Source organism: Vicia villosa, linkage group LG2 (assembly GCF_029867415.1).
Source record: "Vicia villosa cultivar HV-30 ecotype Madison, WI linkage group LG2, Vvil1.0, whole genome shotgun sequence".
Classification (NCBI taxonomy): Eukaryota; Viridiplantae; Streptophyta; class Magnoliopsida; order Fabales; family Fabaceae; genus Vicia; species Vicia villosa.
In genome coordinates this window covers 22,718,444-22,742,214 of record NC_081181.1, presented here as the reverse complement: position 1 = coordinate 22,742,214, position 23,771 = coordinate 22,718,444, and the positions used below count along the sequence as shown (strand labels likewise).

Here is a 23,771-nt window from a genome sequence, read left to right as displayed (position 1 = left end):
TAGCTGTTTTTGATTAGTCAATGGCTGGTATATCTTGATCAGTGTTGCATGTTAAAATTCGTGGAAATGATATAGGTGATGCTGAGAATCAATTAGAAGCATTTGGGACTGGTTTAGAACCCTTAAAATGCAGAAAAATTGATTCTGCTTCAAGGTAATCGGTTACTGGCTTCTGGGTAACCGGTTACTCTATAGAAAATTGCATTACTGGGCATTTTGCATGCCAGTAACCTGTTACTGACCTCTGGGTAAACGGTTACCCTGGGCAAAAAGTGCAAAAATCAGCAAACTTTAGAAATTCGTAACTTTTGCGTCGTAAGTCCGTTTCGCGCAAACTTTATATCGTTGGAAAGCTAGCGACGTATACTTTCTAATCAAATTGGTCCCCAAACCAGAATATTAATTATCATGAGGATTTATGTCTTTCCGATTGTTATTAATTATTATATCATGCATTAAATAGAATGCCTATTGCTATTATGAATATTATATCCATGTTTGAGATGATATGCATTTATGTGATGTGCATGAAATCCTGTTGACACCGTCGTTTTAGTTAAACGATCGGCATTGATTGTATTGTGTGACTTAGCGCTTGTTATGCGTGTGTATGCTTGAATCGAAGCGGGCCGGGGGCTAGGTTGGGAACATGACTCCGACCTTGTGGTCAATGGAGTGTCCCGGACTTTGTGGTCCATGTTATAGCTCGATCTTATGATCATTGGGGCTCACACCTGAGCTACCGTTGCAATGTGTTTGTGAGTGTCGTACAGGGCTTTTTACTCACTTGGCGTTAACACACTTGTGTGCTCGGTATGGTGGCGTTATGCGGCTAAGTAGGCCTACGCATAACAGGTAAACCACCTCTAGTGAAGTCAAGTAGACTAAGCACTAGGCTTTCGCCCGGTGGGCCCGTGTGTCAAGATGGCGTATTTTGTACTCGGCGTTAACACACGTGCGTGAAGATGGTTAATGGGACTATGACGCCAATTAGGCTAAGGTCATCTCGTGGATATATAGGCTTGTGCGAACCCGTCTAATCATTCTTGCAGTGTGCTTGTACAAGTCTCTTGACATATATTCATGGGAGGTAACCCATCGAGGGTGTGTTTTATAACCTAGTCGAGGCATTAACGCGCTTCTGGATTCCCCTACACGGGTATGGGTTTTGGCATACGTGTTTGTATACTTGTGATATGATGATTCCTATGGTGGACGATTCCTTGTTTTCTCCGTACTTGTACCGGATGTGAGGATAAACCCCGGATCAATGGTGGATTTGGTTTTGATGCATGTACCCTGTAGATCCGAGTGGACCCATAGGATAGGAGGACTCACTGAGATTTAGTAATCTCACCCCAATCAACTTATCTTTTTCAGGTGCAGTTTAGTAGCTTTTGATAGATAGCAGGTTCAGATTGATGGCTTGAAGTGGTGTTGGCTCGAAGACCTCGTTGGTTTTGACATTCCGCTGTGCAAGATCCATTGAAGATTCATGTATTATGCTTCTTAGTAGATTTCCATGCTGTATTTTATATGGATCAAATATTGTACCTTGACTTGTGTATGTACTCAATATCAATTTTAACGTTTCATGCATAATATACTAGTCAGTTATGTATGGGGTGTTACACACATAGTCAAAATCACCGTATGCAAACCCGTACCCGTGTACGAGGAATATAGGAGTAAGTTACAACCCACTCATTAGGCTACGCAATCCACACCCTCAGTGAGTTACACCCGTACATCGCATCAAGATACTTGCACATGCACACCGCAAGACAAATCGGATTTACTTCCTAAATGGATTCCATCCGAGACGAGTTACAGCCGCGACGTTGCCTAAGTGGCACCCGACCCCATCTTTGTCTATACGCCTATGTGTTAACAGCTAGTGCAAATACGCCATCTTGATAATACGAGCCCACCGGGCGAAAACCTAGTGATCTTACCTACATGGCATCACTAGAGGTGGATCAAAGGTAATATTGCCTACATGGCATTACCTCTCCACCATACCAAGCACGCGGATGTGTTAACGTCTAGTGGAGAAACGCTCTATAAGACCTCCACATGCACATCACAATGATAGGTGTGTAGAACATACCGAGAATGCCAATGTGTTAACGGCTAGTGGAGAAACGCTCTTGAAGACTTCCACATGCACATTGCAACGGTATTAAGTGTCCTATGCGATTTACCCCCTAATAACCTAGGCCCACTCCGATTCAAGCATACCACCACATAAATAGGCCACACAGGCAAGGTGTCTCCGAATGTTCAACCAGAACGAATGAGTAACAAAGATCACATCATAACATAATCCACAATTGCATTTCTTCAAACATACATGCATACAAGTAGGATGGGGATCATATCATGGTCTCATACATTCAAGGTACATGCCAACACGTCATATAAGTCATAAGAGGCCTTCAATTCCGATACGAAGCGAAACTGCACTCATATGGGAGAATTATCAATTCTGTATCAGACTAATTCGCTACAGCGAACTCAAACAGAAGCAAACTTTCTCAAAACCAGGTTAGTTCGCTACAGCGAACTCCCAGTGAAGCCCCGATTCGCTACAGCGAATGAAAGTTCGCTACAGCGAATAAATTAATTCAACTCCCAGGTTTATTCGCTACACAGTTCGCTACAGTGAACCATTCGCTACAGCGAATGAAAGTTCGCTGCAGTGAACTCTGCAAAATCAGCAAAATGCATAAACGCATTTGGGATCCCCAAGCCCCAAATTTCTACATGCAACCATTGATAATCAAATAACAAGCTATAGTAAACATACATATACTCATTATTATCGTAATGGAGGGTATAAACATGCATTTGTAGGATCATTAAAGCATTTACTCTCAAAAACCCTTAACCCCAAAATAGCATAAACCCCATAGGATACCCCAAGGTCTCTATCTATGAGACTCACCTTTAAGAGGAGCAGTAGGAGCTGCGAAAATCAGGAGTAGATGAAGGATGTTGCTGAATCAAAGGAGCATGCAAGGTAGAATGTTGAATGGGTCTTCTTCTTCCTTCCTCTCCTCTCACGTTTTCTTCTTCTTCTTCTCCTAAATTTTGTTTTTGTTACAAATGATCAAAGACAACACAAGCCAAACACTCCCTTAAGTCTAATTATTAGGTGCATAGACCAAAACACCCCTCAACTATACCTTATTCACCATAGTGCCATTTAGTTACATTCTAACTAAATAGTTATTCCTAATATTTAATCTCTTGAAATAATATTAGGATATTACATCAAATCCCATCCATAATCTTTTATAGATCTGAAGAAAAACTGAAAGAGGAACAAATGTAGGAGCTTGAAATTTTGAAACATAAAAAATAGAAATTAAGTTGTAAAAAATACAAAACAAAAAAAAAATGATTCTAAGTTTAAAGAAATACCATTTTTGATAATATGTTTTACGCACATACATAAGGGGAGAGAAAGAATTGAATATCAAACAAAAACCATATTTACCAGTGAGTAACAACACCAAAAAAACCTAGATTTTAGACGAAATCTACAAATCAAACAAAAAAACCAATTAAAGAAGTACGATCTCTTCATCACCACTCAGTAACAACAAAAAAGCCAGATCTGAGAGAAAAAAGAAAAAAAAATGGATGAAGAAGAAACTCACCTTATGCTAAGATAATTCACACTATTTCGTTGTTTCGAAACTTATCAGAAACAAAAACCATAATAACGATGTTAGTGATGCTAAATAAATAAATAAAATAAAACACTGTCAACAATAATCATTACGAAGAAGAATATAAAACACAAAGAAAAGTAGGAAGAAGAAGAATAAGAGGTTGTGAGATTGTTAATGTGTAACTGTCGTGGAATTGCAAACAATTGAAAGAAGAATATGATAATAGATGGAAGAGAGAAAGAGAGGAAAAATAAAAACATGGAACATTTCAAAATAAAATGGTGGAATGTTAGGCTAGACACGTGGCTTGTTGTGGAAAGATTAGAGTGATTTTTCTCATATGAAATTAAGAAATGAAGCAACTGATTGAAATATTAAATAATAACTGGAATAAATTTACTATTCACCTAAATATTTTTATTAATAATGTCAAAATAAAAGTAATATTTATAGAAGAGAAAAATATATTGTTTGATTTAAATATTTTTACATACTACAGAAAAAAAATAGATACCAATTCATTATCTCTTTTAAAAATAATAAATTCTTTTGCTTAGGTAATTTTGTCTTTTATTTTATTTTAATTTTATTATATTTTAAAAAATTATTCATCACCATATCAAACCAACTATTTAATTTTTTTATTGAATAAATAATTGATAAGTCATATTCATTAACTGATTTGTCCCAAATATTTATTTATTCAAAATTCAATTCATTAATTTAAATTTAAATAGATTTTTAACACTTCGATCTTAAATAAAATTTAGAAAAAAAAATTTTAAAATGCAGCCTCATTGTTTTTACAAAAGGTGAACATAATAATAAGTAAATATATTATATAAAATAAATAAAAATACTCATAAACATATATTGATAATGTTTTTATATTTGAATTTATTTATATTGTACATGTTTATTTAAAAAAATCACAAATCCACAATCATTCATTTATATTAATTTATTGTAAATTTATTATTTATAAAGTTGAGCACAGATAATATGTAAATACATAATATCAAATTTAAAATCACCATCAATTTAAATTATTTGACTCATTCAATCAGTAACATTTTAATTTACTGTTCATTAATCAGTAACATTTTCTTATTTAAATGTTTATCACATTTCAAAAACAAAATTGTGCGTACCACTCAATTATGCGTGCGAACAAACGGGGACTGATATAGTACACGATATAATATTGATATTAAACTATTGATTTAATATTGAATAATAACGGAAACAAATTTACTATAGATTTAAATACATTTTATAAATAATTCCAAAACAAAAATATTTATATAAATGAATAATTATATTGTTAATTCAAATAGTTTTTATAAACGAAAGAAATTATAGAAACCAATTTATTATCTCTTTTAAAAATAATAAATTATTTTGGTTACACAATTTTGTCTTTTTTCATTTCTTTATTATATCTTTAAACACAAATGCATGTAACACACCAATATCGTGTGAACGCACGGGTAACACACCAGTATCGTGTGAACGTACGAGTAACACACTAGTACCGTGTGAACGCACGGGTAACCATACCAAAATTCGTGTGAACGCACGTGTTATTGTATTTTTTGTACAATGAAAGAAAACTAAAGTAAAAATAATGTATTAATCCAAACACGAGAAAAATGTGTTGCTTTATACTAATTTATTTCATTTTTATTATATCTTTGAAAACAAATGCGCATAACACATCAATACTTGTGCGAGTGCACGAGTAACACACCAGTACCGTGTGAACGCATGGGTAACCATACTAAACTATTATTCCAATATTACTAAGTCATGAAGTTATTGATAAAACTATTGAATATTAACGAGAACATTAAGTTACTAATTAAACGGTTGAATATTAATGAGAACTTGACGTTATTGATCAAACTATTGAATATTAACGAGAACATAAAGTTACTAATCAAAATATTGAATATTAACGGGAACATAAAATTACTCATCAAAATATTGAATATTAACAGAAATCTTAAATTACTGATCAAAATATTGAATATTAACAAAAACATGAAGTTACTGATCAAAATATTGAATATTAAAAGCAACATGAAGTTACTAATCAAAATATATTTAATAATAACATAGACATGAAATTACTGATCAAAATATTGAATAATAACGGGAACATGAAGTTGCTGATCAAAATATTTAATAATAATACAACAACTTTACTTTAAATATTTTTGACAATAATTCTAAAACAAAAATAATATTTATATAAAAAATATTTATATTATTGATTCAAATATTTTTATATATTATCTATTTTTAAAAAATTATTTATTTTTATTATATTTTAGAAACAAATGCGTGTACCCTACCGGTACTCGTGCGAACGCACGAGTATCCCACTAGTTTGTATACTAACAAACTCTCCTATTATAAAGTGAATACACACGCTTTTCTTTTTCTCTTTCTTAAAAAAACGTTTATGCTTTTCTCTCTTAAAATTTTTGTTTTTTATTTTGCTTATAACCAGAATATTATTTTTTCTTAAATAAATGTTAAAAAAAGAAGCTAAAACGTTTTAACTAGTTATGGTTTTAGTGGAACCCACTCACTCTACAATATATATTGTACACAAAAGAGCAATGAAATTTTTGTTGGTTCTCTCTACTCACAAATTTTCAGTAGAATGTTAATGAAAATGAAAATCTAAATGCTTCAATTCAACACAAAGGCAATCAAATTCTCATGCTTACATGTAATATTCTTAAGCTTTAATTTAATTATTTCTTATATGTATGATATAGTGTTTATAGAGATATAATTATTGTTTTTTTATTTCTCACACTTTTGATTTAAATAAATTTGTAGTTGTAGATAGTGATATAAGATATACATTTGTTACTTGTAGATAGTAATATAAATAAGCTATTTGTATGATACAATGTTACAGTGTGTGTATTAATATAATTATTGTTTTGATATATTTGTAGATGATAATAGCATAATGGATATTAGTACTTCTATAGACATGAGTAACACTATAAGAAATTTTGATTTCAATGAATGTCCCGTGGAAGATTTTTCTGTGGAGAATGATTATTCAGAAACAATCGTTGAACATTTTGATTGTAATATTGCGGCGAAAGACGTGTTAGAAGGTGATATTGGTAGTAGTATTGAGAAAGAAAATCTCGTACCTTCTAGTCATAATGTTGAGATAAACGAGTTTTTAGAAGAAGTTGTTAGTGATGGAGGGAGTAATGAGACAAATACTATTTCTTTTGTTGGTCAAATTTTTCTTAGTGAAGAAGAAGCATTTGTCTTTTACAAGAAATATGAATATCAACATGGGTTCTCGATTAAAAAGGGTAGATTCATCAAACAAAATGGAATTATTAGCAGGCATGATTTTTTTTGCCATCGTGAAGGTAAAGTCCCCTTGAAAATCATAGAACCATCAAAAGAACATAGAAAAAGAGAAACATCAAAGTGTGAACGTAAAGCTCATTTGAGAATTTTATTACAAAAGTCTCATGATATATTTCCAAGTGAATGGCGCATTACAAAGTTTGTTGTTGAACATAACCATGATTTGCTAACCCAATTCGAGGTGCGATTTTTACCGGCTTATCGAACTATCTTAGAAGATGATTATGAATGCATTTTCTTATTAAAAGAAGGAGGGCTTTCAGCTAGACAAATAATGTGTGTCATAGAGCTAGATAAAAATGTCAAGCATGGTTATCTTCCATTTATGAAGAAGGACATTCGCAATTTATTTTTGAAAGCTAATAAAAAAGTTGAAATAAGTGATGTTATGGACCTTCTGAAGTATTGTGAGGATACAAAAAAGAGTTGTTCTAAATTTCAGTATGCTTATACTCTTGATGAAGAAAGAAAGTTACAACATATTTTTTGGTCTCCTGCTTCTTGTTTTGATTGGTACCAACAATATGGTGATGTTGTTGTATTTGATACTACATACAAGGTCAATGCATAAGAAATGTCATTTGGTATATTTGTGGGTATGAATGGTCATGGAAAAACTGTACTTTTCGGATGTGCACTCTTACGAAACGAAACAACATCCGCATTTCGTTGGTTAATAAAGGTAATTTCTATACTTACATTTTTTTCTTCTTTATATAGTTGAAGTTTTTTATTTAATAAAACAAATTTAATTGCCATGAAATTCCTTCTAACTACTTGCCATCGCGGTGGCGGTTTCAAACACCACTCAACGGTGATGAAATAGATCCTCAAGTTAATGTTGTCATTGAGGAAGAAGTAATAGATTGCAATAATGAAGTTCATTGTCCTCCAAAGTCTAAACCAAAAGGTCATCCCAAACGAAGACGTCTTAAAGGGAGCAAAGAGTTATCACATAACATGAACACTTGTGGATTGTGCAAAGGTCTAGGACATCACATTGCTACATGTCCTCTAAAAGAGAAAAAGAAGAACAATCACAAGAAGAAGAAAGCTTGTGAAGATGCAAATTTAAACCCGATTCTTCTTTCAAAAGTTTAGGTGCATATTTTTTATTTAAAAAGTTATTTATTTTTCGAATTTTTTGTACTTGTTACTAATTAAAATTAATTTTTGTTTTCATTTTTTTAAACAGGAACAAGCTTCGTATCATGGAATAGTGTCTCTAAGAATTTAAAGATGGAAGGTGATACTTAAGATGGATGAAGATTTAGTCCTATTTTGTTTAAGTTTTTTTTATTACTTTAATATTTGAATATTTGTGTTTGTATCTCGTACCGTTAGTTTTGTTAGTATTATCATTTTGGCTACATGTGTGTTTTAATTTATAGTTTCATTTTGTTTTCAACTTTTAAGAAAAATAGTCTTTAGTAGTTTTTTCAAAAAAAATCTCCAGTTGTTTTTTTTGTTTATTATTTACTATCATTTGTTTCATAATAATTATAACCAAGAGAAGAAAAAGATATCCGAAACGGCAATATTGGCTCACGCGCATGTGAATCTTTGATATTTTAATGGTCAAACTTAACGATTGTTTATTCCAAAATTAAATGGGTGGGGCCATAGCTAAATTAATGCTCCTTAAACAGTGCCCTGAGGGGGGCACTGGATAGCAGAACCCTTGATATTTTAATGGTCAAACTTAACAATTGTTTATTCCAAAATTAAATGGGTGGGGCCATAGTTAAATTAATGCTCCTTAAACAGGGCCCTGAGGGCATTGGATAGAAGAACCCATAAAAAAATTAAGGGTTAATAGTAATTCAACCCCCTGTAATGTTAGCGAATTTTGCTTTTCCCCCTCCCTACCTTTTGGCAACGGTTTTTTCAAAAAAACCGTTGCCAAAACCTGCCTTTGGCAACGGTAGGGGGGTAAACCAAAACACGCTCATATTACAGGGGGTAAACAACTATTAACCCAAAAATTAATTATAAGGTTTCTTAGTTATTAATGTCACGTCATTAAAGAAAATAATTTTTTTATGCTATTAATTGTTGCCAAGTTTACAAAATTGGAGCAAGTCAACCAAATTTCAAACCAAAAATTTAGTTTTTTAATTGGAAGATTAAAAGTTAAAAATCATCAAACAAGAGAATCATAAATGCATTTAAGATTAAATTCAATTGGTAAGTTTAAATACAATTAATACAATTAAATACATCTAAATCTAAATAAAATAAAATGATATCATCACTAATTCTATAATATACTCCTTTATAATATGTTTAATTAATTAGTTGAGCAAATATGTTATATTCACCAATGAAAGACCTCCATGATGTCTTCTAGAAATTCACAAAATATCCACAAAAATGTTGATTATAAGATGTTATTGATATAGTAGCATTCTTTTAAAACCCGGACCGTTTCAATCGGTCGAACAAGTAAAATAGTGAACCGAAAAATATAGCAGTTCAATAAAGTGTTCGGACCATTATAATGAGAGATAGATAGTTTTTATGTAAATAATGTGATATTTAATAGTACTTTCTTTAATTATTACGGTAAATATGAATGATACACCTAATTGTATTTCCCTTCTATAAAATCACCCCATCCATTCAATTCAATCTTTCATCTCACTTAGCTTGAAATGCAAAAGAACATGAATATCATGAAAACTATTACTTTCTTTCTCCTTCTTGCTGCGATTGCAATTTTTATTGTCTCCCAAACCATCACTTCTGAAACGGATGTTCTTCCAAAGTGTTTCAACAACTGTCCATGCATCCATCCACCATGTGGTGGTGATGCTCCCCCTGTCGCCGCCATCCCATCAGACACCACCACCATCCCAGCTGCTGCAAAAGATGAAAATAATTAATATTATTATCTTCATAGCCATGATCTATTAAATAAAGTGGTAGTTTTATGTATTATCCGAAGAAATATTTGAATAAAAATTGTTGGTGCATCTTTGTCTTTTTTTCTTCTACTTTATTCTTTATTATATGCATGAAGAAGAAAAATAATAAAAAAATTAATCCAAAACATTTTTAAAGTAAAATACTGAGAATTTCTGTTGTTCATAAAAAATAGTTTTAATCCTAAAAATTTATAAAAGTAAAATACTGAGAAGTTTCTAATTTTGAGATTATATAATTATTGCCCCAGCCATGGGTGGTGAGCATATGCATCTTAGTTGCCCTTATATTTTCAATTAGCAATAAATTCATATCAATAAAGGAAATAGAAAATAGGTTAAAATGGAAATAGGAATTACATTTAAATATTATTAAATATTTCAAACTAGTGTATTAGAAAAAAAGTTCTTAACCCACCACATCAATGAATTGAAGTAAATTTGAACTATTGGAATTGTTTCATAATTTATATAAATAATTATTTAGTAAATTTATTTGATAATAAATTATTGTTTTTGATAAAAAAATAATTTGTATCGATAATTATCCTTAATAAACATATAAATTTTTTTAATATGTATAAGCAAATTAACAAATTCTATGAAAACTATTGAGTCTTAGTGCACCTAAAAGAAAATAAAATATTAGTGAATAAATTATTTATGAAATAATATGAGTAAACATTTATTTATATAGAATAATTTTATTAGTACAAATTTTCTTCAATTCATTGATGTCGAGACTCTAAGAACTTTTGTCCAATACAGTACTATATTACTTGATCATGCATAGAGCATATGCATCTTAGTTGCCCTTAGATCAATTAGCAACAAATGTCCTCTCCCACTTGCAATTTGCAATAAATTACCATTGAAATATTACAGAAAGAAATATGAATAAAGAATTTTCAGAGTTGTGAAAATTAAATCAGCCATTACTATTAGAATAAATATAACAGAGTGGTTTAAAAATATAAGTAGAATTTTATGTATATATTAAAGAGTGAGATTAACTTTGTAAAGACCCTTTCAGATGGTGAGATTCAGAAATTTAGAGTAAGATTTGTGGTCCAAAAGAAATGGGATCAACTTTCTAAAAATGAACTACAATTCCTTTTTCCAGTGTTAGAAAATATAAGTTGGGAAGTAGACAAACATTGATGACATCATTTTTTACCGGTTAATAGTTGGCACCATCAAAATGAACAAAAACATTTTTGTCACAATACCAATAAAAGGGTCTTTGTGCAACATTATTTATAAGGACGATCCATGGCCTATTCTTTAATTTTTTTTATTCATACAACTACCACTGAGTAGTACCAAAGGTCATTCTTATTAGTGTTATGAAGATAAACAATTCAAATGTTTAAATAACACAATTGTCTACTAGAAATCACATAGTCACTTAAGAGATGATTAATCTTCTTAAATACTGTAAATAATTTCCAACTAAACTGAAATAAAATTATTAATTTATTATAGAAAAAATATTTAAATATAAGAGGAGCATTTGAGATTAAATTCATGAATTTTTTCATTGGAAATTAAAATTATCACCGTGTTGTCTCTAAAAGTCAAAGATATAAATTTTAAAATAATTCAATATTTAGGGCAAAAGTATTGCTGGTTTTGCATGTGGTTGCATATCCATTAAATCCATATAAAATATATAGAATACAAATTCTAGCTACATCATATTTTTATTTTAAAAAAATTCAATAACATAGCATATTGTTAATTTTTCTATCGGGTGACAGTCAAGTCAATGCATATCCATTAAATTCATATAAATTACGATAAATTGTTTTTATGGAAAATGATGGTATATAAATTTACAGTAAAGATTTATGGTGTTAATTATACTTTAAAGGATTAGACTTTCCAGCTCGTTGAGAATATAAGGATTAAATATGTGGAAGAACTTAGTAAAAAAAACTCTTATTAATGAATTTGAAAAATAAATTTAGAGACGGGGGAGGTAATAGAAACTCTTCATGAGATTTGTATGAGGGAGTACTTAGGCTACTAGAGTATTCTGGATAGACACGCCTATATGTAGTGGTGGAGCTAGAAATTTTACGCAGCCTGAGCAAAATTTTAACTGCAAGTTACATGTGACATAATATAGAAATAGTCATAAATCGACTAATTTTGTCCTATTTTTACTAATTTTTGGAAGCAGGTCTGTCTTCTATAATCGAACCTCGTTTACATATTTTCCACGATGCTAAGTCCCCTATTTTTATGTTTGTAGTCGTGAGGACCGTAGGGATGCAGGTAGATTTGCTGTTTTGGTTAAGTCTCTTTGGAGAATTAGGAATAATGTGGTTTTGTAGGATACTCGAGAAGATGCTATGAGGATTGGTTTACAAGCTTATCATAATTGAACGATTGGTTTTTAGATAGAGAGGAGCGTAACTCTTACACTGCTAATAATAACTCAGAGGTGTGGACTCCGCCTACAATTGATCACACTACAAGAAAGTTTTCCAATACCCACGGTCAAAAGCCGTCTATAATAGAAGAAAATTGTGGGTAAAGCGAAATTACCCAAGGGAGTCACATAGTCCTCAGTAAAAGCCTCCTCAGTAACTACTACCGACGGTTTATAAAGCCCGCGGTAGTTACCCACGGTCAAACCTTGAATAGATCGTGGAAAATGTTAGTGCGATAAAATTTGTGATTAGATAACTTTATCGACAGTTATGCCGTCTGTAATATTTTTATTTTTAAATAAATTGTATCCATGAACTATGAACACACCTTTTATTTTTTTTATTTTTTTCCTAACCATTTAAATATCATTTGTATAAATGTGTAATAAAAATGGTACACATATAGAAGCTTAATAATTATTCATGAGGAATCAAATTTAATACACCAATAAAAAAAACTATCACTTTTTTATTTTGTTAAGTCTCTAATCAGAGTAATAAGAGAAAACTCAAGGTAAAGAGAACACTCAAGTTGTGGTCTGGGTTCTCGAGCTGGCTACCCTGTATGCTGGTTTGGCGCTCTTGTCCGCAGAGGCGGTGAGACTGCTCGAGGAGGACGTCAAGGTAAAGGCGTCTGCTCTGGCGGAACGGGACCAGATGCTGAAGGAGCAGGGCGAGGAGCTGGCGACCGTGAACGCTCGGTTGAGTGCAAAAGAGGATGCTCTGTTAGACGTGCAGGGCCAGTATACTTTGCTCTCTCGGACTCTGTATGGGGCGATGTTGTCTTCCTCGGTGAAGGAGGCTTCTCTTCGTCGATCTCAGGCTCCTGCTGAGGATGAGACGGAGGAGGAGAGAGCTCTTTTGACCCGGGCAGATTTGATCCAGTACATCAGAGTCTTGGGGGGCGATTGTGTCGCTGCTGCCGAGGACACCTACAATTCTACTGTGGCCCATCTTAAGTTGAAGAATCCTGGGGTGGAATTGGTGACCGAGGGGACCGGGCCATATCACCGTGTGGAGGGGGTTCAGATCGTCTCTCCGAACTTTGGGGAAGAGCCAGTGACTCAGGAGGCCGAGGACATCCAGATGGCAGAAGGTGTATGAGGGTTTTTCTGTGTTTAAGTATTTGGCCTGCGAGCCCTCGTTCTGTAATGCTATTCCGGGGAGTATGCCCCCGTTTTGATTTTGTAAGCACATTACCAGCTCGGTCTTCATGGCCGTAGTTGGGCACATTTCCGGGCTTTTTGCCCGTTTTAATTAGCAAGTACTTAGTTTTTAACGTTATTATTTGTTGTGCCCGTTTCTTGGAGTCTGTGTGCATGCGTTTTGACTCCTTGGACAGCGTGTCGCTGGTTCCCAACGTCTTTGTCCTTTGATTACTTTTTCTGTTTCCCAAGTGTTTCTATCCCCTTTCTTCTTCTTCTATAAAAGGAGGTCTCATGGACCTTTCTTTATTCATTTTTACGCAGGAATGAGTGGCGCTAAGGGAGGAAAAGTTTCTTCAACCTCACATTCCCGCGGATTGAAGGAGGTGAAGGAGAAGAAGGTTTCAATCGGATCTGCTTCTCGTCGTCGGGGGGCACGGGGTTTGGACGCGCAGGCTTAGTCTTCAGGTGTGAGAGTCGTGGTCAATGCTGACGGTTCTAAGACTGAGTGGGACGAGGATTGGTATCAGTATCTCCATTCGGAGGAGTTCGCCCGTCAGGCAGAATAATGCGTTTTTCTTTTATTTGATGTGTACTTTGTAATTCTCATGGATGATGAATAAAGTATTGTTGTTGTGCTTTTCGCGTGTATGTTTGTTTTTGTTTAATTGGAAGATTTTCTCGACTGTAGTGTATCAATCGCCCTGTGTGTGGAACTGTGGTCGATTGTCGGGGACATGTGCCTGGCGAGGGTGAGTCTCGGGTCTCGTTATGCTGAGTTCCGACCCTCATGGCGTGAACGGTCCCCTCGCGAGCGGGGTGCTCTACCGTCATGGTACTTGTTTACGACGGGAGTGCTCGGTATTCGCCCCCCCGAAGGACAAAGAGTCTGCTCGTTTAAGAGAGCGGACTTCTGTCTTTTTGTTTTATTTCTTTAGGTGCTCAGCATGTACCCGGGCCGCACCTATGTTTTAGCTGTAATATTGCTTGAGTTTTTCGGTGTTCCAAGGTCGAGCGAGTTCTTCTCCTTGTAAGTTCTCTAAGTAATATGCCCCATTTTCGGTCTTCGCTCGGACGCGATAGGGGCCCTCCCAGTTTGCCTTCCCGGGAGTCCTTGTGGTTTCTTTTGAGTACTAGGTTGTCTACCTCGAATTCTCATTTAATGACCTTTGCGTCGTGTCTTAGGGGGATTTTTTGTTTGAGTGAAGCTTTGCGCATAGCGGCTCCTATTTGAATTTCTTCGACTAGGTCGAGCTCTTCTCTAATCGCCTCGAGGTTGCCTTCCATTTCAAGGGGTTCCTCGATGCGCCTAGTGGGCACATGTACTTCGACGGGGATCACAGCTTTTGTCCCTTAAGTAAGTCGAAAGGGAGTCTCCCCAGTTGTAGAATGGGGGTGGTGCGGTAGGCCCAGATGACGCTGTGTAGCTCCTCGACCCACCCCTTTTTGATTTCGTCCAGTCTTCTTTTGATGCCCCTCAGAATTACTCTGTTAGCGGCCTCGGCTTGCCCGTTGGTCTGGGGGTGTTCGACTGACGTGAAGTGTTGCTTAGTTCCTAACTTTGTCACGAACTCCTGGAAGCACCCGTCGGTAAACTGGGTGCCGTTTTCGGTGATGATAGCCAGGGGTATTCTGAACTGGGCGAGGATGTTCCTTTTATAGAAACGTAGTACGTTCAGAGACGTGATTTTGGCCAATGATTCGGCTTCGATCCATTTGGTGAAGTAGTCGACTGCGACTATGAGGTATTTGTTCTGATTGCTCTCGGTCACGAATGGGCCGAGGAGGTCCATGCCCCACCACGCGAACGGCCAGGGGGATGACAAAGACTTGAGTTCGCTAGGGGGTGCGAGGTGCATGTCCCTAAAGCGTTGGCACTTGTCACATTTCTTTACGTATTCTTTGGCGTCGTACTACATGGTGGGTCAATAGTACCCGACTCGGAGCGCTTTCCTGGCGAGGGATCTTCCCCCTAGGTGTTGGGAGTTGATGCCTTCGTGTATTTCTCGGAGTATGTGGGGGACGGTGCCCTCGTCGACGCTTTTGAGGAGGGGTATGGAGAACCCTCGTCGGTAGAGCCGATCTTCGACTAGGACGTACGAGCAGACTCTTCTCCTGATTATGGAGGCTTCCTTGGGATCACTCGGCAGGAGGTCGCTCGTGAGATAGTTGTATACGGGGGCCATCTATCAAGACGCGTCTCCGATCGCGCTGACGAGCATTAGCCCGTTCAGGGGTTCGGTGCTGGGTGTGGGCAGTATTTCCTGGATCACGAACTTATTGCCCCCTTTATTCCTTGTGCTGGCGAGTTTCGACGGAACATCCGCTCGGACGTTATGCTCCCTGGGGATATGTTTTACTATGGCGCTCTTGAACCGGGCCATCTTTTCGCGCACGAGGCTCAAGTATCCGGCGAGATGGTCGCTTTTGACTTGGTATTCTCCGGAGATGTGCGAAGCTACCAGTTGAGAGTCGGTGAATACTTCGATCTCCTCGGCGTCCAAGTCGTCGGCGAGGCGTAGCCCTGTGAGCAGTGCTTCGTATTCTGCTTGGTTGTTGGAGGTTGGAAAGGAGAACGATAACGATACTTCTATTAGCGTTCCTTCTTCGTTTTCTAAGATGATGCCCGCTCTGCTTCCAAACGGGCTGGAGGCTCCGTCCACGTACAGGGTCCATTTCCGAGCGTTGCATGTCGTCGTGTCCGGGAAGGCCATCTCAGCTACGAAGTCTGCTAGGACCTGTGCTTTTAGCGCCTTCCTTCCCTCGTACTTTATGTCGAATTCCGAGAGTTCCAGGGACCAGAGGAGCATTCTTCTGGCCATGTCGGGACGACCTAAGAGCTATTTTATGGGCTGTTCGGTGCACACGACCACAGTGTGTGCCAAGAAGTAGTGCCTTAGTCTCTTGGCTGTTGTGATTAGTGTGAGGGCGACTTTCTCGATCTGCTGGTACCTGATTTCTGGGCCTTGGAGCCCTTTGCTTGTGAAATAAATGGGTCTTTGACCTCCCAGAGTTTCTCGGATGAGAGCGGCGCTGACTGCCTCGGTAGCGACGACCAGGTAAAGATAGAGAATTTCTCCGAATTCGGGCCTCGAGAGCACGGGCGGGCGTGAGAGGGCCTGCTTGAGGTGAGCTAGAGCGCGCTCGTATTCCTCCGTCCATTCGAAAGTTGTCTCCTTTCGGAGGAGTTTGAAGAGTGGGAGGGCGTGCTGGCTGACTTGGCTACGAATCGGGACAGTGATGTGAGCATGCCGTTCAGGGACTGGATGGATTTTTTAGAGTTTGGCGTTGGGAACTCCGAAAAGGCTCTGCACTTGTCCGGATTTTCCTCGATCCCCCGTTCGGTTAGGTAAAACCCGAGAAATTTTCCTGCTTGGACTCCGAAGGTGCATTTCTCGGGATTGAATCTCATTTTGCATTTCCGGGCTTGTTCGAAGACCTTCTTGAGATGGGCGGCATGGTCGATTTCCTCTTGGGATTTGACGATCATGTCGTCCATGTAGACTTCGAGCATGTCTCCGATCTCCGCCTAGAATACTTTGTTCATCATTCGTTGGTACGTAGCTCCGGCATTTTTCAGACCGAAAGGCATTACGTTATAGTAGTAGTTGCCCGATTCGGTCATGAAGGCCGTATACTTTTTGTCCGTTTTTGACATGGATATTTGGTTGTACTCGGAATACGCGTACGTGGGTTCGATTCCCACAGACGGCGCCACTGATCTTACCGAGCAGATCAGATGGCCAGCAACAAAGAAGGCTTAAAGTCCGGAACGGTTGAGAGGGAAAAAAAGGGTTGTACCTGCAAGGCACTCCGATGCCAAAGTAAGTATATGTTCCACAAGTTACAACAAAGTGAGAGAATTTTGGGGTAAGAAAAAGATTACCTTGCCCTATGGGATTAGAGGGCTATTTATAGGGTATCCGTAAGCGAAATCGGCTCCTCTTTCTAAGGCGTGGATTTAGGTAACGCATGAGCTGGCCGCTTACCGGGCACGAGGCTCTCTCGTGGTCGGTTGTCTTTGGTGTTTGCCCGGAACGGGCCGGGGAAGGCTGTCACGCGCGTGTCCAGGATGCCTTGGGCCGAAGGCTGGATTGGTCCAATAAGGGTGATTGTGCCGGTCTAGAACACTATCTTTTACTTATTTTAATTTTTTGTGTAAAGAAAAACCATGTGGGAGAATCATGACGGATTGAGAGATCAAACGGTTGAAAGTAACTCAAAGTCACTCTAACGTTCCCGCCATAACGTTAGAGAATCCAGATCCTGACATGTGACACTTAAAATTTAAATCTTGCTGAAAAAAGTTCCTTATGGCCCCAGGAGTATTGTTTGGATGCCTAACTTTAAGTCCAAAACAACGATCAAGAAATTAGCATAGCTTAAGAACGCTTATCAATTTTAATATTAGGGTACAATAACAATCATCTAATTTATTATCCTAATGTTTTGTATTTTTTTTCAAAAGTGGTCCAAATCCATTTTATATTTAGAAAATCCTAATTATTTAAGTTGTATTGTTGCTATTGCATAAACTTTTACGAAAGATCAAAAATTTGTTTTTATAATTTCTTCCTTTTGCAATCTAAATGTCTTATAAAATGTCTTTTTCTGTTCTTTTAGCTTTTTCAATTGGATAAAATAAAAGTCGGTGGCGACTCTTGCTATCTGCAACATTTCAAAAAGTCAGTTCTCCCACCGTATTACACAATCTAAATGTATTTTAGTTTTAGTGTAATCTATCATTTAAATATTTATTTCATCTAAATTATAAACGAAATATATAATTATTTTTGACCCTAAATATCTCTTATGTTGAGGAGAAAAATAATGAATAGCTTCGGTGTATGAGAAAATAAACAGGTGCAAAAACTAACTCCCATGAGCTCTTAGCCCATTTAGACATTACATAAACCCCAAAACAAAATCCCCATATAAAATTCAGAAAATAGTTCTTGTGAAAGCGAAGGAAGGAGTTCGCAATTCACAACATGAGTTCTTCCAACATTAGAGATCTTCAACGCGAATTGGAGAACAAAGCAAACGATCTCAGCAAACTTCAAAAGGGTAAAAATTCAGATATTGCCCCTCTATTTGATTTGTTACACTTTTCTCCTAATTCCTTCAAAATCGACAACTTTTTTTCAGATATTGCCAAGAATCACCAAGTCAGAAAGAAGTACACTATCCAGCTTGGTGAAAATGAACTCGTCCTTAAGGTACCTTTTGCAAATGATCCATTTATTAGGGTTTTTATCAAACTTTGAAGAAAATGTTTCACTGATTGTTTTGTTTAATTGTGTTTCTGTAGGAGCTGGATTTATTGAAAGAAGATGCAAATGTTTACAAGTTGATTGGACCGGTTCTTGTTAAGCAAGATTTGGCTGAGGCCAATGCTAATGTCCGAAAAAGAATCGAATACATCTCTGCTGAACTGTAAACCTTCTTTTCTAGTACTTTTTTGTTTTCTTCATGTTGCTAGTGATTTAATTCATCTGCCCTATAAATCATGTGTTTTTTAATACATATGAAATCTCTTTATATTATTTAGGGCTAGTATATTAGCTGGCTTAAATAATCACTTTTGTGTTTTCGGTGACTATATATTGTCATAGTGGAAGTATTGTTTTGTGATATCTTGCTATATATGTATTTTTTGTTTTTTTGGTCTGGAAAAGGAGAGGAGATCAGATGGAGAGAAGTCAAACAACTAGAGATAGAGAAAGACCTAGAAAAACTTAGTGGGATAACGAGATTAACGATTTTGATAGAAGCATAGTCCTAGATAGAACATTATGACAAAAGTTTATCCATGTAGCCGACCACACTGAATGGGATAAGACTTGGTTGTTGTTATTGTTTGGTATGGGAAAGAGAGATATTCTTCTAAGATGAAGAATAAGTAATTTATTCATAGACAAAAAGGCTACAACACAATTTTTAACTTACAAACTACCAATTTTACTATCTTTGTCTCTGGAAGAGTTTTATCACTTTTTTTTCTTGCATCCTGTAAATGATGAACTGGTTTTTCATTTAAATAATTGTTTATAATTTCTATGATTACTATCATAGGCTTGATTTTTTTAATTTAATATGGGAAAAGAGTTATTTGCTAAATTACAGAAATATTTTGTTTAAAACTATGTGGTTGCATTTAAGTAATTGACGTTACAGACAGGAAATGTTAATCCACTAAAAGTTTAGTACTGAGGAATTCGGATAGTTTGTAGGAAGTCATGGTTCAAGTCTTTATGTTGCTATTGTTAAATAAAAAAGATGAAAATGAGGAACACTAGGTGCGACTCCAGTCTCCCATCTCCCAATTGGGTTTAGGGGCAGGGGCGGGGCAGCTAATGCTTAAACCCTCCCCCGCACTGCCCCGTCACCATGCATATTTTCTTCTCAAACTCGACCGATTTCTCTCTTCTCGGGTTGGTAACTCTGGAATGGAGGCCAGACTGGAGTCACACCTAGAGGACAATTGGGAGTTGGAGCCAATATCAAATAGGAATGGATGCACGTCTTACAAGGCTGGAGCAAATGATGGAACTCAACTCAACAATGTTTTTGGCCCCAGCATTTGTCAACCCATTCCAGTTTCCTCTCTTTTTACATGTAATTTTCTCTCTACTGCTCAAAGTTGTTAAATATCGACCATGCCAGATATTGGTGGTGGTGTTTTTGGGCTCAATGCCATGGCTACATTTGTGAAGGATGGCAGTGCCCTCAATAACATTGCTACTGCTTTTGTTAACGCCGCCATATGGGGGACCTTGGAAGTCCGCCATCCGCCATCGATAACACTGCTACTGCCATCCGCGCTCGTTGCTACTGCTTTTGTTGCATTCATGAGCTATTAGCAAGACCGAGATCCCAACATTTGCATGCTTTGGACTTGCCCCTAAATTCCCCTCCTTCAGTCTGCGGTTAAAATTCCCATAGTACGAGTCATCCAGCATGCATCTCACCTGGTAAGTCAGCCCCTCAAACTTTTGGATACATTCCTTCATGCTACCCACTTATTGATGATATGCTAGCTTCCCAAATCCATCCCCTTCACAAGTTCCACTATATTGCTCAAGTATTTCCCCTTGAGTTGCTCTCAAGTCAGTTCGGCTTCTTCATCAATCACATATTTGGAAAAAAAATGAATGGTTGGCCCTTTAATACATAACTGCGCTAAATTAACCTGAATTGCCTAACTTGTTTCTTGTCAATAATCTGCTTGCCAAGGGCTTTGTGATTGACTTGTTAGGGTTGCCTTCCTCCGTGTAATAGGCAGTAGGGATGGCAGAAGAGTAATGGCAGCAGGTGATATTTTTCCGAAATTATGTGATACTTTATACAATTATTCTTCATTAATGGCATATAGGAAAAGAAATGGAAATAGAAGTACTAATTAGTAATGGGTATTATAGAGAAAATGACTTATAGGCAGGGACAAACTTTTTTGTTGTTGCTAGAATGACATTGTATTGTGGGACTGAGGGAGTATTGCGGTGAGAGTCAACCCGATGGCATCCATTTTTTTCTCCAGAACGTCATCTCCATTTTCTTTGGTGGCATCAAATTTCTCAGTATGTATCCTTCAATGAAGAAAGAAATATCTTCCTTCTTGCAAATCCGGCAGGTTGGACCTGTTTGTATAAAACCAAAAGTAACATAACAAATAAAAGCAAGGAAAAATGCTTTTATGTGGTAGCCAATCATTTTGATCGCTCCTTACATTGGAAGTCCTGACATTACCTGAAGTGAAGATAGCTTGGGAATTGGAAGCAGACATTCAAGAAATCTTTCCTTATTTTCACGTTCAAGGTGGGGGGGAGTATTGATAGGCAGCAACTCCCTGTTAGGAAGGTCTATGTTTGGTGAAATTAGAAATGGGAGAGGAGTATAGGATTACACCTTTTGGATGAGTCAAATAAGTTTACAGGTCCTTGTCATAGATAACTAGCTTTGATTAATTAGTTAGGGAAGCTAAGGAAGGGAGTGAACGGGAGGGGCAGAAACTGTAAGGACAACGGATTAGGCATTCTTTGTCTGAATAGTAAGTCTCTTGAAAATGCTAGGAAATTCTTTCTTTCAGTTCTATACATGATTATTTTCTTGCATTTTCTTACTCTTCTCTCTGATTTGTTTGACAATACATATTGTTTGATGTAGCAATTCACTAGTTGAATTTCATTTTGTTACTATCTAAATGTATTTCTCTCATAAGGTCTTGATGTTGAACACCTGTTTCCCAGCTGTGCATCTGCATAACTAATCTGCTTTAAATCTTGTTTACTAATAAACTGTCGGGATGTATTTGAATCTAAGTTAAGGGCTACAATAAACAAATTATACATGAAAATACCATTTAGTAGGTTATGCTTAAAATATTTAACCATGAAATAGGTTAAGTTGTTTAACTTGCCATTTTTGCTTTGTTGCAAATCTTTACGCTATCAATCTCAAGCCTAGCTAAAAATCGAGGGTTGTTTAGGCAATTGACACTAACATTAAACTTATCAAATTATTGTGATATGATATGGCCAGGCACACCACACTAGCCAACATCTAAACTCATTGTGTTACTGTTTTGTTGTTGCTGGTTTGCTTCATGATTTATGTCATCTTTTTAGATTTTGTTAGGTTTGGTTGGTTTTGGTATCTTTTGCATTGCTATTGCTATTATTATCATCACACATAAGCTTACATGGTCTTTGTGTGTGATAGGAAGCGTCTTGATTCCACTGTTCAAGATTTGGAAGAGAAGCAGAATAGCAGGAAAGAAACGGTTTGTAACTTTCACTTAACTTTTTAAGCTTTGGGTTTTAATCATTTCTCATGTAAAAGAATTATTGAATAACATTTTGAAAATCCTAGCTACTAGATTGGCCTCTAACGTACGTTACAACATATAGTGGGTTCTGTGTTTTATCTAGGGTAGTCTTAATTCCAACCCTCTTCCCTTGAATGGCCTCATGTGTTTTTTTTCTTTTGAAATTAAATTAAGTATCCTTGTGCATTATATTGCTTGATTAGATCGTCGGTTATTAATAGAACATAGAACATGTCATGTTTCTATTTCCTCGGTCTCATGTTATTAATTACTTCATTTCAATAATACATGTATTTATTTGTATATCAACCAATCTAGTCTTTCTATTTCACTACTCCACTATGTATAAATAAGAGTATTTTAGTCGAAGAAGATTGTAATTATTTTCTTCAAAGGTGTGTACTGTAAACTTATTTGCTCCGAATTAGTATGTTTCCTTTGGCTGGCTTGTTAGAGACTTAGAGTGTGTTAATTTTTACATGTGCAGCAATCCACTCGGTAAGTGCCATATAAGTAACCGTTTGCGTCAATCTGTTATGTCATATTGCAGATAATGAAATTGCAGCAAAAGATGCAGACTCTTCAGGCTGGTAAAGGAAAGGCATAGTTTATTTTTTTGAAGCAAAAGGGACGGCATAGTTATGTCTCCGACTGTTATGATCATTGTAAGTCTGTAACATTACCGTGCATAGGTAGTGCATTAGAATTGTGCTTGTTTTTATTTTCCAATGTAGCTTTTGATGCCAAAGCAAGAAAGAATAGCAGCCACTCTTACATGCTAGTTTTGCTCAAACAAGCACACTTTTAGATTGGTATGATGATGTTTACCATTTTGTCTCCCTGTTTTGGTTTAAATATCTTTTTCCGACACCTTGAAAATTGAAATATACTAGTAACTTTTTTTTTTTTTGTATTTAGTCCACCTAAACGCTTAAAGCAAAGGGCATATCAATAAAAAAAATATCAGATTAATGACATAATAGATTGATATCAGCTCTATGAACCTTGCAATAGCCGTAAATCATTCATTTTGCAATAAGTAACAGAATCTAGAACCAAATCTGTTCTTTGTAAAGTGCATAAACATCTTCAAAAGCCCCATCATAAACAATGCTTTATTCAATCAATACATTACACATTAAATCATTCCTTTGCAAAGTGCATAAACACTCACTTTGTATTTCTTGTGTTTGGTGTTTGTAAAAACATAGCTGTTTCTAATTGTCTGTTGATGATCCGTGTTTTGATAGGGTGATATTTGGATGTGGGTTATCTATTGTATTGATATTGACTCTTGAACATAGCACACTATTGCAACTTCCTGTAACAATGGAATAAATCGT

The 23,771-nt window shown here is 36.2% G+C and overlaps 2 protein-coding genes and 1 pseudogene across 2 annotated transcripts; all 3 read left to right on the top strand.

The window, feature by feature from the left end:
• Window positions 1-6,669: 6,669 nt before the first annotated feature.
• On the top strand, window positions 6,670-8,331 carry LOC131648703 (protein FAR1-RELATED SEQUENCE 11-like; annotated as a pseudogene).
• A 4,782-nt stretch (window positions 8,332-13,113) lies between these two features.
• On the top strand, window positions 13,114-14,062 carry LOC131648702 (uncharacterized). The gene is made up of 2 exons (XM_058918437.1): window positions 13,114-13,552; window positions 13,926-14,062. Exons 1-2 carry the CDS (start codon window positions 13,114-13,116, stop codon window positions 14,060-14,062), a joined length of 576 nt encoding a protein of 191 aa, XP_058774420.1.
• A 4,449-nt stretch (window positions 14,063-18,511) lies between these two features.
• LOC131649606 (prefoldin subunit 6) lies at window positions 18,512-23,267 on the top strand. The gene is made up of 5 exons (XM_058919359.1): window positions 18,512-18,668; window positions 18,750-18,820; window positions 18,913-19,037; window positions 22,323-22,383; window positions 22,979-23,267. Exons 1-5 carry the CDS (start codon window positions 18,593-18,595, stop codon window positions 23,033-23,035), a joined length of 390 nt encoding a protein of 129 aa, XP_058775342.1. The 5' UTR covers window positions 18,512-18,592; the 3' UTR covers window positions 23,036-23,267.
• Window positions 23,268-23,771: the final 504 nt, after the last annotated feature.